At 41.4% G+C, this 18770-nt stretch overlaps 1 protein-coding gene and 1 long non-coding RNA gene across 2 annotated transcripts in view; one reads left to right on the forward strand and one right to left on the reverse strand.

Moving 5' to 3' along the window:
* Positions 1–18770, forward strand: part of Ddx58 (DExD/H-box helicase 58) — a 48897-nt gene that overhangs the window by 16288 nt on the left and 13839 nt on the right. The window contains exons 4-13 of the mRNA XM_027403381.2: positions 1011–1158; positions 2275–2397; positions 4106–4213; positions 4576–4729; positions 5725–5983; positions 7852–8014; positions 10877–10981; positions 13951–14108; positions 15023–15158; positions 17420–17568. Coding sequence (XP_027259182.1) covers positions 1011–1158; positions 2275–2397; positions 4106–4213; positions 4576–4729; positions 5725–5983; positions 7852–8014; positions 10877–10981; positions 13951–14108; positions 15023–15158; positions 17420–17568 — 1503 coding nt within the window. The remainder of the gene's footprint in view (positions 1–1010; positions 1159–2274; positions 2398–4105; positions 4214–4575; positions 4730–5724; positions 5984–7851; positions 8015–10876; positions 10982–13950; positions 14109–15022; positions 15159–17419; positions 17569–18770) is intronic.
* Positions 404–7450, reverse strand: LOC113834399. Its single transcript, XR_004768279.1, has 2 exons — positions 6478–7450; positions 404–504 (listed from the first exon to the last, which is right to left on the reverse strand). It is a non-coding gene; the product is annotated as an uncharacterized LOC113834399 (long non-coding RNA).

An 18770-nucleotide genomic window follows, 5' to 3' on the forward strand; every position in this document is an offset into this window, starting at 1 on the left:
AAGGACTAAATTTAGAGAAAAATGCTGAGACTCTTGGAAATGGTCTCTGTATTCTGTATTGTTTTTAGGCCCTCAAAGGGTAATTGAAACCCATCAAAGCCCTCATTTAGAAGACATAATGACTAGAAAAGAATTTTTAATGTGAACGGGGTCATTTTTTTATAAATTTATTTTTTACATTCCAATCCCATTTCCCCTCTCCTCCCACTTCCCCCACTCCCCTCTCCCACCATCTGCTCTACAGAGAGGGTAAGGCTTCCAAATGTGGTCATTTTTATGCTAGACTTTTGAAGTATAACCTATTTTCAGTTAAAGTTGCCCTGTTACTTTTTCTCTCAATAGTGTTTTATGTACATGCAAATCACATTGAACAGTACAACAAACGAAAAGAACATTGCTAGGCTCTTGGACATAGATACATTTATTATAGTCTCTAAATCACTGAACTAGTGATGCGATCCTGGGCAATTCATTTAGCTTCTCTAAGGATCTGGTTTTTCATGTCTAAAGTAAGAAAAATGAACCTTATTAACATGCTGGTAGGCTTAAATGAGGTAATACAGATACAGTGCTTATTGTCAGCTTGATGCATGATAATACATACACAGTACATTTTAGTTATCATTAGAAATAAAAGTCATAGAATACCCACTCTGAAAAAATCTACTGTTGTGCTGTTAGAGTCTTCATAATCGCTCTGTATGCTAATATATCCTTATTGTGAATGGTTATCATATGGGTTAGCTTTTGCCCTGGGATTGCTGATGGTAACAGATGTAAGGATTCAGATGAGAACATTTAGCTTGGCATATTGATATCGCATATAACATATAAAGGACAAAGGTGAAGGAAAGAATATCTTAAATGCTAGTGCTAGGCAGGGTAAACATGATGCTAAGACCTACTGAACTATATACTTCACAGTGATTTTGATCAGATGCTACTTGAGTAGACATTTCTTCGGTGAAAGCTGAGCTAATTGGTCAATATGCTGCATTTGTCTCACTCAGATCTGCTTCACAAAAGGCATGATGGCAGGCGCAGAGAAGATGGTTGAATGTCTTCTCAGATCTGATAAAGAGAACTGGCCCAAGGTTTTGAAATTTGCTTTGGAGAAAGAAGACAACAAGTTCAGTGAACTGTGGATTGTCGATGAAGGTGAGCTGCTTCAAGAAAGAGCCCTGGACCACGCTGTGCCCCTCACCATTCACCATGGGACTTGCCACATTCACCCAGAGATTACTTTTCATGAAAGACTCTATTCCCTTCAGATAACCAAGGCTGGGTCCTTAGGGAACAAGTACCAGGAAGCTGAGTTCTGGGAGGGAATTAGCCTACACAGCCCAAAGATTCTGGGGAAGAAAAAAAAAAAAAAGAGCTTCCAGCCCAAACTTAAGTTATCAGAGAAATAGCTTGAGAATTCCAGACCTAAAGGCTCAAATTGCCAGACTTCTCTCCCTGCCAGAGTAGAGGTTGGATATTGAGAATGATAGATGTTGATTGGTTCTCTTGCCTGGAAGCCAGCTGGAACCAACAGAGCAGGAGTGAATGAAAATTCCCTGTGATTAAGCCAATCTTATTTGGCTTCTGGAAACTCACTCTTGCTTTAAATCTGAGTATGACAAATACCTGAGTTTCTAGCTTTAGTTTTCACCTAGGTTTCTTTAGAACATAAATTCTTGTAGAACTGTCTATGTCTTTGGCGAGGGATTAGCCAGAGACAAAAGCCATGAGTGTCTCTTTTGTGTGCCTAGGAAAGAATCTCTTTCTGAGTGTGATTGACACGAGCTACCAAGAGGGGAGGGGCTCACGATGCATACTGCTCATAAGTGACACATTCCACACTTGGAGTCACATGGTTCTAAATGACACTGGCATTCAAACACCAAGTTGAACTTCAAACTAAAAATGATTCTTCCCGTTACTTTAAGAAATTAAAGGGGGACAGTGAGATGGCTCAGCAGATGAAGGCTCCTCCCTGTCATGGAACCTGAAGACCTGAGTTCAACCTCTAGGACCTACAGGATACAGAGAACCAGTTTCCAAAAATTGTCTTCTGCCCTCCATACTCTCCTTGTGTCATGAGTGACACACACAATAAATTAGCTAATAAACAAAAGAATTTAAACAAAATGTTAAGAAAGTGAAAGGGCATGGTTGTAAGCACTCAATGGAAATTTAGATTTTTAGTGTTAGGACTTTTGGGGATTTTCATAACTAAATCCACAGTCAGATTACATTAAGATTCTAAGGTTTTTTTTTTATCTCACAAAGGTTTCAAAGGGCTTGAAAGTAAAGCTGTTGAAGATGATGGAATGGAGATATCCAGCATACAGATTTTCATACAGGAGGAGCCAGAATGCCAGGTTCTCAGTCAGAATCCCTGCCTACCATCAGGTACCCGGGCCTCATTTGTTCTCAGAATCCTTGCCTGGGCATCACTTGTTCTTTTTCCATAATGGCCTTTTTTTGTTGTTATTGTTATTGTTATTGTCCCCCCCCCCCAGACGGGGTTTCTCTATGGCTTTGGAGGCTGTCCTGGAACTAGCTCTTGTAGACCAGGCTGGTCTCGAACTCCCAGAGATCCACCTGCCTCTGCCTCCTGAGTGCTGGGATTAAAGGTGTGTGCCACCAACGCCCGGCTCTTTTCCATAATGTTCTATCTCCAGCACTAAAGTCCTTTTAACGGATGATTAGGAAACAAAAGAGAATTTGTGTGACAATAGACTTCATAATTAGAATCACTGTTCCTTCCTATCTTTGTTAGCCTCAGCTGCTTTTATCTGCCTTTCACTCATGCACATGTATGTCCAAGTCTTGCTCTGATGTAGTGTTCCCAGAACTTCACTGTCTGTAACATCCCAAGCAACCTTGTTGTCTAAAAGAATACTTCTGTTTATGAGCCATTTGCTCGGTCTCCTTCCAGGATCCCAGGGCTGCCACACAAGTGGATGAGTGGGTTGTGCGCTCTCTCTGCTAGCCTCTGTGTGGAGGGTTCAAATCAACTTGTTCTCATATTCATGGTTCTGTGAAAGTTAGCTATGGCTGGACGAGGCCCCTCTCTAATGCTCCTTGAAATACATCTTCATCATGAAGAGACCAGAAGGTTGTAAGATATACAATAACGTATTTATAACAAAATGTATCAGGAAGGAAATAAGATGAATAATGAATAGTGTTAAAAGAACAACGTAATTTTTTAGAACATCATTTAAAAAAAGATGCCTTACAAATATATGAAATGAATGTCGCAAGGTTTCTGCCATTCCAGAGTGACGCAGTACTAATGTTTCAGACACACAGTGATCCATACACATCTTAAGCAAAGCTATTTTGTCTCAACCTTCTGGAAGTTCTCTTTCTTTACAGTGGGAAGATTAGACAATGAGGTGATTGCAGTCTGCTCTGTCTCTTGACCTTTTGTATGCTGACCTGTTACTGACACGACGCCTCAGATCCTAGATGGGTTGTGCTGAGCCATCTGGGATCCTGAGGAACATACAGCATGGCTCCTCCTTGCTAAAGTTGCTTGGAGAACCTGATGCCAGCAGCCTGGTTCTTTTCAGTTGTCTTTGGTGTCTGTTCTTACTTTGTTCTGAGTAACTTTGCTTTGAATTAAACCATACTTTTTTGTTTTAAGATTTTATTTGTTTATTTATTTATTTATTTATTTATTTATTTTGTATACAGCCATCTGCCTGCATGCCAACAGAAGGCACTAGATCTCATTCAAGGTGGTTGTGAGCCACCATGTGGTTGCTGGGAATTGAACTCAGGACCTCTGGAAGAACAGTCAGTGCTCTTAACCGCTGAGCCATCTCTCCAGCCCCGAATTAAACCATTCTTACTTTCCTTTTTTCTTAATCAAGTTTCTATGATTAAGAAAGAATTCACTTTGGCCGTTCCTGTATCCTTGTTATAGATACTTTATCACTGAGAGACAAGTGTGTGCTTCAAATCAAGGGGGGGGGAATGGGACAAATAATAACAGGCAAGATTCCAAATCTCCTAAATGGGGCCCTTGTTGCTAGAGACAGAACTCATGTCCACCCAACTGCAGTTAGCACACTAGCCATTTGGTAACTTTGTTCCTTCTATATTGTAGACGAATCTTGTAATAATTTGCACAGCTCATTGAAACCAAGGAATTATCAACTGGAGCTTGCTCTGCCTGCACAGAAAGGGAAAAATACCATAATATGTGCTCCTACTGGTGAGTCGGTTACCGTAACTTATAAAATTTTCTCTTTTCTTCTATTTTTGGTTACTGTGATAAAATGAAGAAGTTCAAGTTTTTTTCCCTCTTGCATTTGCCACTGGGTGAGCTGTCCTATCAATATAATGTGTCATTTTAAGGAACATGGACAATGAAAGAGAAATGCCCTCTTAGTTTGCCTTTGGTTCTTACTACTTGAGTTCATGCTACCTAGGAAGTAGCTTGATAGTTTTTAGCCATTGTTTAAACTGTTGCTGTCTTTATTTGTATCCCAGTGGTGATAGAGAAGCCAAAAATAAATACATACTAGAGAAACATCTAACATTGGTTACCTGTTCTTTTTCCTTCCATATTACAAGGTTGTGGGAAAACCTTTGTGTCACTTCTTATATGTGAACATCATCTTAGAAGCTTCCCACATGGACAAAAGGGGAAAGTGGTCTTTTTTGCTAATCAAATTCCTGTCTACGAACAGCAGGAAACTGTGTTCTCACGCCATTTTGAAAGACTTGGGTATGTATTACAATCAGTCTAACTGCTTTTTTCTTTTTTTAATTCTAGCTTTTTGTTTGTTTGTTTGTTTTTGTTTTTTGAGACAGGGTTTCTCTGTGTAGCTTTGGAGGCTGTCCTGGAACTAGCTCTTGTAAACCAGGCTGGCCTTGAACTCACAGAGATCCACCTGCCTCTGCCTCCAGAGTGCTGGGATTAAAGGTATGCTCCACCAATGCCTGGCTAATTCTACCTTTTTTTTTGCTTTGCTTTTTTTTTTTTTTTCTTTTCTGAGACAAGATTTCATGTAGCCAGAGCCATCTTCCAACTCACTGTGTAGCTGAGGTTGACCTAGAAGATATGAACTTCTTGCTTTTACATTCTAAATGCTGGGATCACTTTTATTTTATGTGCATTAGTGTTTTGCCTCATGTGTGTCTGTGTGCGAGTGTCAGATACCCTGGAACTGGAGTGACAGGTGGTTGTGAACTATAATGTGGGTGCTGGGAATTTAACCCAGGTCTTCTGAAAGAGTGACCAGTGCTCTTAACCACTGCACCATCTCTCCAGCCCCTGTTCTGTGTTTTTAAAAGCTATGATTCAAAGAAATTACTAATGACTTAGCTGTTAGAGGTAACTCTTTTGTGGAATAACTTGTTTTGTTTTGCTCCTCCCATGGATTGCTGGATAGAGTGAATGACTTGGTGGCTGAAGTTAACACTTAGATGATACACACTGGTTATTATTAATGATTTTGTATTTCATCTGACAATTCTCTTTTAAGAATTATTCATCCCCTAGTGACTTGAAGAATAACTATACCATGACCAGTTATAGCTAGCTTACATTTCCTGATTGCTGGCTTTGTGTCAGGTTTGAGTGAAAGCTCAAACTACTCCCTAATTGTACTCTTTTGGGCCTAGGGGGACCTTTATTATTTGTTGTTCTGATCTAGTGTTTCATCTTTGTTTCCTTGTTCACACTGCAGTTAGTAATATGGGATTTATGCCATTTTCCAGGTACAGCGTAGCAGGCGTTTCTGGGGCAACTACTGAAAATGTCTCAGTGCAGCACATTATTGAAAACTATGACATCATCATCCTGACACCCCAGATTCTTGTGAACAGTCTCAACAATGGAACCATCCCCTCGCTGTCAGTCTTCACTTTGATGATATTTGATGAATGCCACAACACCAGTAAAAACCATCCATACAATCAGATCATGTTCCGGTACCTAGATCACAAACTTGGACAGTCTCCAGACCCACTGCCTCAGGTATTTCCAGCCAGATGATGTCTCAGATGAGCCATAATCATCCAAATCCCATTTAGTTACTCTTGTAGCCAATTTACCATTTGAGGAGATTACCCTCCTCAGATTCTAGGTCCATCAGTTACAGCTCATTGTTTAGTTTTTATTCATTCATTTGATAAACAGTTGTCCTTGATATCCAGGGTGGATACCCTTCACAGAAACCAAAATCTAGGCTGCTTAAGTGTCTTGTATGAGATGACATTGCATTTATATATATTGTACACACTTTCCTCTACGTAGTTAAATCATCTCTGGATTACAAATATTATACCTTATAATGTAAATTTTATATATAATTTCTTATACTGTATTGCTTAGGGGATAAAGGTGGGAAAATTTATACATGTTTAGTATTTATACGGTTAAAAAATATTTTTGATCCATGGTTGTGTGAATTCAGATATGTAACATCTGGATTTGCGGGTCAACTGTATGAATCATGGATTTCCACGTACCTTTTGCAATGTTGTAGGCCCTGGGAACAGTGATCTAGAAGATATAATGCTGGCTCTCAAATGGTTGTTTTCACAGGGAGCTGGGTATATAATAGTTATGTCACAGCTTACCATGAGGTTTGCTGCAGAGATGGGTAAAGAGAACATAAGTAAGGCAAGACCGATAGAGAAGAGGGGAACTAACAGGCGTTTTCTGGGTAGATGGCTTCATGATTTTCAGTAAGAGGGTGCTGTGTGTCCAGAGGCAGCGAGGGATGAAAGAAGCTGGCATGCTCCAGAATCCTAGAACTCTACAGTATCACTTGATACCGAGTGTAGTGTGTGAGGTAAGGAACAGCTGCAGATGAGGCAGAATGGGAAGGGGGACAACTGGTAAAGTTATTAGCTATGACTAGGATGGCCCTGGAGAAATCTGGAAGGTAGAGTGTCAGTGGGTATGTCTGTGGCTTAGAAAAGGAAATGAGTAGTAACCCATCCCGTGTCTCTTGAGAAGAGTCACTTCAGAGGGTCCTTCCTAGACGGGACAAGAAGGAAGGGAATCTTGTGCACAAATTCTCCTTTCTCTGGATTGCAGGAGAGGCAGTTGGAGAGGATGATTTGAAACAGTGGATGAGAACTGAGATGGATACAATAAAGACCGATGGTATCATTCATATGAGGGGCCCAAATGGGGCTGTAAACCATTAATTGTACACAATTCTTTAGCTCCAAGAATTACTCATTTCCGAAGTACAAGTTAAAGGACATTTAGTGTAGTCCCCACAGCTTGTTCTTTTCAAGTAGTGTTGATGGCAAACAGATTTCTTATTGGTGAGTTAATCATTTAATAATTGTCGAGTTATTATGAAGTTACCTCACTGAATCTACACGTGTGGCTCTCGTTTTATTTATTTATTTATTTATTTATTTTGTTTTTTTTCGAGACAGGGTTTCTCTGTGTAGCTTTAGAGCCTATCCTGGCACTCGCTCTGGAGACCAGGCTGGCCTCGAACTCACAGAGATCCGCCTGCCTCTGCCTCCCGAGTGCTGGGATTAAAGGCATGCGCCACCAATGCCCGGCTGTGGCTCTCATTTTAAATAGCCATTTCCCCTTCACTGATTATTGAAGGAACTTGTCAAATCACACAAAATGAATGGGATGTGAGTGAGACTGGAATGGACATGCCATTCCTTTTCATTGCCATTATGATGTTTTCCTCCTTAGTAGGAGACACGGGGATAGAGGGAAGAATAGCTCTTAGCTCTGTCTGGGAAAGGTTTCCTCTCCGTTCTTACTCTGGTTAGTGTCTGTGTGAAATTTATTTAGTGCTTCACTTTGGGGGGTCTTTCTGCTGATGACATCCTGAGAGCCAGTTTTGGGGATGCTCCTTACAGGTCATTGGGCTAACTGCCTCAGTTGGTGTTGGAGATGCCAAAACTGTAGATGAAGCCATGCTACATATCTGCAAACTCTGCGCCGCCCTGGATGTGTCCGTGATTGCCACGGTCAGGGACAACGTGGAAGAACTGGAGCAGGTTGTTTATAAGCCCCAGAAAAGTAAGTGGGGGCTCAGCAACACACCCCTTGGGAGTTTGTAACTCTCTATTCCTCCCATTTCAGACACAGTGGATGAACTCTGTTTGGCAAAAGCATTTTTCTGTTACGATAAATCTTTCCGCCAAAAGCTGACAGAGCCCTACAGCCACATGGGTGCTTTCCGCCAGCCACCTGAGTTCTGCCTGACAAGTTAGGGCCCCAATTAATGCACAGAGACTTATATTAGGTACAAATGCTGCTTGGCCAATGACTAGGATTCTCATCTGTTAGCTCAGTCTTAATTATAATAAATCCATATATTTTATAAGACTTATCTTATCGGATGCCTTCCATTAGCGTACTCACTTGCCGGTAGATCACTTGGTGACTCTAGAGGAAGAGAAGGCCCACTTCCTTCTTCCCATGTTTATGCATGAATCTCCCTGCTATGTCATTTCCTGCCTGGATCATCACTACTTTACTACATTTCCCAGAATCCTTCTTGACTCCTAGTCCTGTCTAACTTGCTGCCTCATTGGCCAGACAGTACTTTATTCAACAATCAATAAGATGAACATACACAGAAGTACATTCCCCATCACATTTCTTTTCTTTTTTTTTCTTTTTTAAATTAGTAACAAGCTTGCTTCACATGTCAATCCTAGCTCCCTCTCCCTCTCCTCCTCCCCCACCAACCCCTTCAAGCCCCCACCCCATTCTCCCTCTGCTCCTCAGGGAGCATGAAGCCCTCCATGGGAGATCTCCAAAGTCTGTCATATCATCCCAGGCAGGGCCTAGGCTGATCCCATGTGCCCAGACTGAGAGAGCATCCCTTCATGTGGAATGGGCTCCCAAAGTCCATTTGTGTGCCAGGGATAAATACTGGTCTATTACCTGAGGCCCCATAGATTGCGGAGGCCTCCTCACTGACACCCATGTTCAGGGGGTCTGGATCAGTCCCATGCTGGCCTCTCAGCCATTAATCTGGGGGTCCCTGATCTCCCCCTTGTTCAGGTCAGCTGTTTCTGTGCAAAAGCATTTCTTTTCTTTATTTCTTTTGTTTGTTTGTTAGAGACAGGTTGTGGCTTTGGAGGTTGTCTTGGAACTAGCTCTTGTAGACCAGGCTGGTCTTGAACTCCCAGAGATCCACCTGCCTCTGCCTCCTGAGTGCTGGGACTAAAGGTGTGTGCCACCACTGCCCAGCTGGCAAAAGCATTTTAACTCCACACTTCACAAACAGTCATATTTCCTCTTTCTCCCTAATTGACCTCTTGAGTGATGCATGAGTCTCAGAAGTAGCCTGAAAGGGACAAACATTCTTGCTCTTTGTCTCCAAAACCCTTGCACAAGCACCAGCAAGAGAGTGAAGGAGGAAATGAGAACATTTAAGAGGGTTGATAGCCAGTGGGCTGGGTCAGGCCTCTGTGTTCCATGCCCTAGGCAGGTACTATGGGGTCATCTAGTTCCTGTAAGTATCTGAGGATTATAGTTGGAGTGATCTGAATCATAATAGCTATCACCAAAAGACCAGAACAGGTTTTCCAAATGAGATTCCCTAGCAGATTACTAATGATTAACTAGCCTTGTAGGCAGGGAGGTACAGCAGTTACATCCGAGGCCTCATCCTGGCCTGAGCCCTGAGTCAGTGACCAAGTGGGTGTAGTGGAATGGGAGGTCCCAGCCCTGTTCACTTTGGAGAGTGCCCCATGGACAGCATGAAGAAGCCCCCCAGTTTTAGCAACACTCGTGAATTTCTCTATAATTTGAGCCCTTTGAGTTTTTCCTACTTCCAAGTCTTGTGAAGGCTACGCTGCTTTCCCTGACTCTGCACTAATCTGTGCTTTGTACGCTGCTTCTCCTGTTCCTGCCTTTCTCCTTCCTGTGCTTATCTTGCAGCAGCCTCCCCAGAGAGACTGCTTTCCTTCCCCTTGCTCTGTGAGGCCTTGCCTGCACCTGCATTGCGGGACTCTGATGGGTGAGTTTAGGAGCACACCCTTTTTTCATCCAAGAATCAGCCTCCGGTGCAGCATTGGGAAGTTCTTGTCAACTCTCTATCACCAGAGCATGGCATGTGACAGGCAGTTCTTTTTTTTTTAAGATTTTATTTATCTATTATGTATACAACATTCTGCTTCCATGTTTATCTGCACATCAGAAGAGGGCACCAGATCTCATAACGGATGGTTGTGAGCCACCATGTGGTTGCTGGGAATTGAACTCAGGGCCTCTGGAAGAGCAGCAGGTGCTCTTAACCTCTGAGCCATCTCTCCAGCCCCAGTTGTTTTTTGTTTTTTGTTTTTTTTTGTTTTATTGTTTTTGTTTTTTGAGACAGGGTTTCTCTGTGGCTTTGGAGGCTGTCCTGGAACTAGCTCTTGTAGACCAGGCTGGTCTCGAACTCACAATGATCCACCTGCCTCTGCCTCCCGAGTGCTGGGATTAAAGGCGTGTGCCACCAACGCCCGGCTGACAGGCAGTTCTTTTTCTGCCAAAAGTACACAAATGTGAATAGTAAGACCAATGGGAACACTCTTGGGGGCTAGAAGGTGCAGAGAAGGAGAAAAGGAAAGCAGGGAAACGGGGGCTGGAGTGTGGCATTTGCAGAAACCGGGGCAGGGGGCGGGGGGGAGAGGGCTGCCAGACCTGTGAGTAGAGGCACCAGGAAAGCTAAACTGAGAGTTAGATTACTCCTAGGCCAGGACAGACATTAGACTCAGGCAGGAAGCTGTTTCAAGGCTTTTAAGTATTTGTTGTGATTTGGGCCACCTACTAGTGAGCTTGGAGCTTGTGGCTTTTCAGAGGTTGTAACAAGGGCAGAGAAGGGTTTGGAAATGGCCGTGTTTGACCTGTGCTTCCTTCAAACTACTTAAGTTCCTTTGACCCTAGTTTTTAGGAAAGTGGAATCACGGACTACAAACACATTTAAGTCCATCATATCTCAGCTGATGAGGGAGACAGAGAAACTGGCAAAGAATGTCTCGGAGGAACTAGGTAAGTCTGTGCTAAATCACAGTGAGATAAATCTCATTTTTTGTGTGTGTGTCCCTTCTACTTTCTCATTAGTATCTTTTCAGTTTAATGGTGAGATTTTATCCAGATGTGAACTGACTTATTCTCATTTATTCACACGTGTTTCTACCCTCTCTATATATCTTCTTTATCTCTTCATCCTTTTTCCACCTTTCTTTTCTCCAGTCCCTTTTAAAAAGATTTATTTTTATTTTTCTGTGTTTTTGTCTGCATGTATGTAAGTGCACCACATATGTAAGTTACATTGGAACTAGAGTTACAGACAGTTGTGGGCTGCACATCTGCAGGGAACTGAACCCATATTCTCTGGAAGAATAGCTGGTGCTCTTAACCACTGAGCTGTCTCTCTAGCTCCCGTTTCTGAGACAAGGTCTCTTTTTGTATCCCTGGTTGGCCTGAAACTTGCTATGTGAGTAGGCTGGCTTTGAACTTGCGGAGTCCTCTTTCTTCAGCCTCCTGAGTCCTGGGATTGCTAGCATGAACCACCATATCTGGCTCATATATACACTTCCTTAATTCCTGGTTATTTAGGTACCTTATAAGAATTCTTTCATTCTCTTTTGCTTTATTTTCTTTCTAAACCCAAAGTTGATCCATCTGGAAATACATATCTGAAAAATAGTCTTTTTAAATCATCTTCTAAATTTACTTTCTTCCTTCCCTCCTTCTTTCTTTCTTTCTTTCTTTCTTTCTTTCTTTCTTTCTTTCTTTCTTTCTTTCTTTCTTTTATTTTTGAGACAAGGTTTCTCTGTGGCTTTGGAACCTGTCCTGGAACCAGCTCTTATAGACCAGGCTGGTCTCGAACTCACAGAGATCCACCTGCCCCTGCCTCCAAAGTGCTGGGGCTAAAGGCGCGTGCCACCACCGCCCGGCTCTTTTCTTCTTTTGAGACAGAATCTCTGCATACAGTGCAGGCTAACCTTGAGCTGGGAACTTCCTGCCTCCTCCTCCCAAGGTGTATATCACCACTGGGACTCCATTAGATCTGCATTGATCCCGTCCAAGAGCAATGTCCCCAATTACCTAACATCCTCTCACTGAACTCAGCTCTTGAGAGTGTCACCATCTCCTAACCTCACCACACTGGGGACTAGCCTTTTGCCACATGAGCATCCTGAAGACACTTAAACAGTATGGAAGGACAGCGCTGGGAGAGGAGTTCAGGCAGTGAATCTATTAAAGGCCCTGAAGTAGTGGGGTAGCATGCTCTCTCCTCACAGTTTTCGGAACTTCTCTGTAGCTACTTGGTAGGGAATGGACTGAGAAAACAGGCAGGTGGTAAAAACACCAGTTAGGAGGGACATGGGTCACCCAGGAGCAGGATGACATGGTCTGACTAAAGTGATGAATGGACCGACGGGGATAGAATTGTGTCACGTTCTCTTTATCATTCCTCTCACTGTAGCTAACATCCACACTTCCGACTGCCCAAGTCCTGCTGATAACTCATTTCCTAGTAGCATAGAACACTTTCCCACCTCCTCACATCGAGTAACTGTTGGTAGCCACCTCATTTGTTCAGGAACTGGGAAAGCATCTCATTGTGAACTGGGTGTGATGGCACCATCTGTAAGGTTCTGAGTCTGAGGCCAGCCTGGGCTACATACTGAGACCCTGTCTGTGGGGTGGAGGCAGGGAAAAGCTCGACACTACCACCTGTTGGGTACCAGCCCTTTGTTCTACATTATGAAAATGAATGGGTGAGGGGAAACGTTTAACGCATAAGTGCAATTCTGGTCTTTGGATTTTGCTGTACTGTGATTGTCTCAAGAAGTCCAGGAGACTAAACTAGTAGACCAGACTGCTGTGGCCGTTCCCACTTCACCTTCTCCCTGTGCTGGCATCTCCTCAGAGTCTGAATCACTGTGGGCCCTGCATGTTTGAATCAAGCAGCTAGAGTTAGCTCCAGCTGTGCACACAGATGATCCAGGACAAACATCTCTGTGCTCTGCTGAGTGGTTGGTGCTGAGTGCTTCTCTGAGGTGAGGTCTCTGACCTCATAGGAAAGCAGAAAGGCTTTGTTGGGTACGGTGCTCCCATTTTTATATACCTGTCTCCGATGAAGCTCTTGAGGCCTACTATTCTAATGGTGTCTTTGGTTTTAAAGGCAAAGTTGTGTTTTTTTATTTTATTTTTTTAAGATTTACTTACAGTGTTTTGCCTGCACACCAGAAAAGGGCACCAGATCTCATTATAGATGGTTGTGAGCCACCATGTGGTTGCTGGGAATTGAACTCAGGACCTCTGGAAGAGCAGACAGTGCTCTTAACCTCTGAGCCATCTCTCCAGCCCGGGTTCTTTTTTTTTTTTTTTTAATTTCTGAATTACTTTGACTGTCAGTCCCTTAAGCTTGTAGAGCTCAGACACTACATAGCTGAGTTTGAATTCTTGCCATACCCACATTGTGTGACTTTGGGTAAATTACCTAGTTTTCCATTTGTAAAAGATTTATTTAAAAATTATGTGTATGTGCATATGACTGTGTGGGACGAGTGCTGTTGCTCCCAGGGGCCAGAAGAGAGCATTGAATCCCCTGGAACTGGATATACAGGTGGTTGGAAGCCACCCTACCTGAGTGCTGGGAACTGAACTGGGGTCCTCTGCAATAACCTAACTGCTGAGCCATCTCTCCATCCCCTTACTCGGTCCTTCTGAACCTGTTTCCTCTTTTTAAAATGAAATATTGACCTCATGAAATTAGAAAAAATTAAATGCAATTATGAATGTAAAAAACTTTGACTTTGGGTCATTTAGTAAATAATCATCTTACTTACACAATACAGCTGAAAACGCAGTCTACTTCAGGATAAATATCCTATTTATAATGAATAAGAAAGAAAATTAGAGGATGAGGCATGCCAGGACCAATCTTATTTATTTATTTATTTATTTATTTATTTATTTATTTATTTATTTATCTATCCCTCTAGGAAAGTTATTTCAAATTCAAAATAGAGAGTTCGGCACTCAGAAATACGAACAGTGGATTGTCGATGTTCACAAAGCATGCATGGTGTTTCAGATGGCGGACAAGGAGGAGGAAAGCAGGATTTGCAGAGTGCTTTTTCTGTACACGTCACACTTGAGGGTACATTGGCATTCTTTGGTCACTGCATCTCCTGGGATCTGCACTGTGGCAGCTGAGAGAACATTAGCTTCTCATCCTAGCCAAGAGCTTAATTAGGAACTTTCCATAAAGTCATCACCAACCTTGTTTTCTGAAACTTAACAGCATGTCTACAAAACTGGAACAGAGGCCCAGAGGCCTATGTCAAGCCTCCAGCCTTGCTTTATTAATGTGGTCGGGGAAAATTGGGTGATGATGAAACACATGATTGGAAACCACCATCTCTGACTTCAAGAAGTGGTTCCTGTTACCACATCCTGAAGCCTGTGTGGTCTTTACTTTGTTAAAGCCACATACTTAGATCCCTGGGGGCTCTGGTTAACACAGAAGAACGGAATAGCAGTAACAACTGTCACTCTGTTGTTAGGCTATGGGAAATATTTAAAGGCTTGTTCCATAGCATGCGTTTGCAGAATTTTAATGCTTAATGGACTTTTGCCATAGGTGGTAAGGGCCATCGTTCTGAAAGGTCCATGTACGATTTAGTTATGATGTCGGAATTTAAGGGGAATGTCAGCACCACAATGCGGCGTAATGTCAAAGCTGACTTGCTTTTACTATTGTTTCTTATGATACACTGTTTTTCCTTCTCTACCAAGGTGGAATTTTACAATACAAAGTGAATATACCTAACTAATATTTCTAGCTAACTGAAACAAACAAACAAACAAACAAAAAAAAAAAACAAACAGCTTTTGGTTCACAGGTTTTTAATTATAGACCCACTAAGGGCATTCACCTCTAAAACCTCAGCTGTGCAGTTTGAGAAAGCTTTTCTTGAAACTGATTTTGTGCTAAATACAGCCTGTTGAACTTGGGTGTAGTGAACTCGGGGACTTGGAAATGTACTGAGACTCACCTTTCATTCGAAACAGAAATACAACGACGCTCTCATCATCAGTGAGGATGCACAGATGAAAGATGCTCTGAATTACCTCAAAGCCTTCTTCCACGATGTCCGAGAAGCAGCATTTGATGAGACTGAGCAAGATCTTACTCGGAACTTTGAAGGTAAGGGTGACTTGGAAGTCGCTGGAATCTGGGGACTTGATGGGTGGCGTGTACATCATTTAGCGTATATTATTCGCTGATGCTGTTGTGCTGGGTTTAAGATGAGACAGTATGGGGCTGTGATGGAGCATGGCCTTAGCATGGCTGAAACCCCAGGCACTGCAAACAAAACAAAGCAACAGCCGTAAAGCCAACCAACCAACCAACCAAACAAACAAACATAGGAGGGTTTGGCTTCAGAAAAATCTAATACCTATGAATACATCTGTTGCTTTTCCACTTTTCATTTGGGAAAAGGAAAAACAGTGGGATTTGAAAAGCTGCTTCCCACATATAAGCGTGGTGACATTCTGTTTACCTCAGTAATTTTAAAAGGTTTAATAACACCAACATATGTTTAATGATATTAAGAAGACTATGCTTTATATATGCTTCTTTTTTTCTTTGTCTTTCAAGACCGAGTTTCTCTGTAGTCCAGGCTGTCCTAGAACTCATTCTCTCATTCTGTCGACCAGTCTGACCTTGAACTCACAGAGATCTCCCTGCCTCTGCCTCCAAAGGGTTGAGATTAAAGGCATGTGCCACCACTGTCTAGCTTATGTATATTCTAGTAATGAGAAAAATACCCCTCCTGCCCTTACTTTATACTCCAAACATGGGAAGTAGTAAATGGAAGAACATGTGTTCTTTCTCCTTTCAAATTACTTTTCCTAGAAACAATTGCTACTAATAACTTTTTTTGTCTTTACCAAATTATTTACTATACATATGTATAGACTGTGATTTGCTGTGTTGATAAGCATACAGTTAGTTATCTGGGGTAAATGTATCTATAAATTGCATTTGTGTATTATAAATTTTACTGATATGGGGGATAATGTAGCACCCAGCTCACAGATACTAACATGGAATTCTTCACTATGAATTACTTTTGGCCATTTGTGGCCCACAGAATGCTTTTGGTAGTCTTGGCAGGACCCTTATACTCATAACCAAGTAGAGATTGAAATTACCAAATAAATGTAGTTCTGATATGGATGCTAGGTCTATTTTCTATTAATGCTAGGAATAAGAACAAAAGGAAACAAAAGAAACATGTTGGAACTTCGCTGATTTTTCAGTGAAGTGAGTAACTTTTTTTCTGAACTAGGTAATAGTTTCTGAACACAGGGAGGACATTTCTGCATTTTTACCTGTTTTATAAATAACAGCTAAATTTAATTTGCATTATATACTTAGCATTTTACAAAGTCTGGACTGCCAAGAAAGGGTGAAGCAAGTGTTAGCTTTGTTTCTGTTGTATAAGTATTTCTACTATAATCAATTTCTAACCACCAACATTGAATTTGTGTAAAATTGAACACAGACTGACATTTCTCCATACTTACACTATAGATATGTACATATATGCATACACAGCAACTCTAGAGCATAGCTTATAGTAAAATGTGATAAAATGAATTAGGAAATTAATAAGCATGGCTATTTGTTATATTTGATTTTAGTATAAGTCATTGAACTGCAAGGATACAGATAGAATTTTTAAGGTTATATTTAAAACAAGGTCTCATCCCACAAGTCTCAAGAACTTAACAATTGACCATCACAATGTGGTTTGATCTGGCTCTAGCACACCACATATTTTTTTTTTTAAAGATAAGATATCTTGTGGTTCAGTTTTAAACTTAAAGTATCTTTTTGAAAGCACACTTTTAATCCCAGCACTCAGGAGGCAGAGGTGGGGGGTCTCCGTGAGTTTGAGGCCACCCTTGTCTACAGAGCCCAGGACAGCTAGGGCTACATAAAAAACCCTGTCTCAAAAAATAAACAAAAAATTATATCTTTTTGATCTTTCCATATCAGGAGGTATATAACTCTTTAATTTTAACAGCAACATTGTATTTCCATCATCTGGGTAGCCTAAGATCTGTGGAGAAGTTTCTCAGTTACTCAGTGTTTGAGTTGTTTTCTGTATTTCTCTCTTTCATAGTTTCAACATCTCAGTGACTGTCCTTGGAATCTTCTCCACAGTTTTCTGAATAGAACTGTGAGTCAGATTCCTAACTGTAGGTTACTGCATCAAAGAATGTGCGTGCTTTATGTTGCTAAACTGCTTTTCTAAAGGGGTACACCAGTTGACATTAGTGTTCACTTCTCAGATTTCTGGCTAGCAATGGAGAGGTTGACTGTTTGAAATAGAAGGCCATAGTTCTAAAGCTTTAACATTTGTAAGCCTTTTGCAAAATGCTCCCCATTTCCAGAAAAGCTGGAGGAACTAGAAAACGTATCCATGGATCCCAGCAATGAGAACCCTAAACTCAGAGACCTCTACTTGATCTTACAAGAGGAGTACCACTTAAAGCCGGAGACCAAAACCATTCTCTTCGTGAAAACCAGAGCACTTGTGGATGTAAGCCTTGTGTGTGTGTGTGTGTGTGTGTGTGTGTTGTGTGTGTGTGTGTGGTGTGTGTGTGTGTGTGCATGCACAACAGATTGGCTCTACTTTATTGAAAAGTTTGCCCTTTCTTCCCCGCCCTGTAATCAACTATGCATGCATGCATGGGTCTATGCTAATTGCTTATCCATACTCTAATACCTCATTGTTTGATTTACCCACAGTTATAAGTCTTGGCACTATGGAGTAAACACTCCTCCTTTTTAATACTTTCTGTTAAGATTTCACTTCCAGCCATCCTGTAGGTATTGATTTACATGTGATTAGTAACTAATATGCTTGGACATCTTAGATGTTGAGAAGTCTGTCTTGAGATCATCTTTAAAAAGTTTATCTAGTCAGATTTTAAAACCTATCTCAAAGTTGAGCTTTCGGGCTGGAGTTACAGCTCAGTGGTTGAGCACTGGCCTAGCATGCATGAATAGTTTAATAGGATACCATCTTATTGTTAAGTTTTTAAGATTCTTTTTGTAGGATGACTAAAAAAAGTTGCCTCTGAGACTGGGGATATTAAGTATTTTGTGCTGCCCTACAGCCTGATTTTTAGTTATCTTTTATTTTCTTTTTGGTTTTTCAAAACAGGATTTGTCTGTGTAGCCCTAACTATCCTAGATCTTGCTCTGTAGACCAGGTTGGCCTCGAACTCACAGAGATCCACCTTCTTCTGCCTCCCAAGTGCTGGGATTAAAGGCATGCACCACCACCGGCTGGCTTGGCTTAGTTATCATAACAGTATCTCCGCACACAGAACGTTTCTAGTGTTTTTTTTTTTCCCTCCCCCTGGCTTTGCATGGTGTTTAAGGTCACAAAAATTTCTCTGTTGTGGTCTAGAATTTCTTGAATTTTTATATATAGTGTGAGATATGGTTGAATCTCCCTGAGGGTCCTGCCCCCTTTGTCTATTGACAAGACAATTCTTTATTGAATTACTTTTTGGAACTTAAATAAATTCACCTGACTATATTTGGATGGATTGATTTCTCTTTCTTATTGATTTATATATCTGTTGCCATGACCTAAACATCAATTCGTGAATCCATCTTGTAGTTTGAGTACTGTAGCTTTCTAATAAGCTTTGAAAAGGGGCAATGTGAATGCTTTAACTTTTTCTAAGTTTTTTCCTAAAAGATTGATTTATTTATTATGTACATAGTGTT

This window comes from Cricetulus griseus, chromosome 2 (genome assembly GCF_003668045.3).
Source record: "Cricetulus griseus strain 17A/GY chromosome 2, alternate assembly CriGri-PICRH-1.0, whole genome shotgun sequence".
NCBI lineage: Eukaryota > Metazoa > Chordata > Mammalia > Rodentia > Cricetidae > Cricetulus > Cricetulus griseus.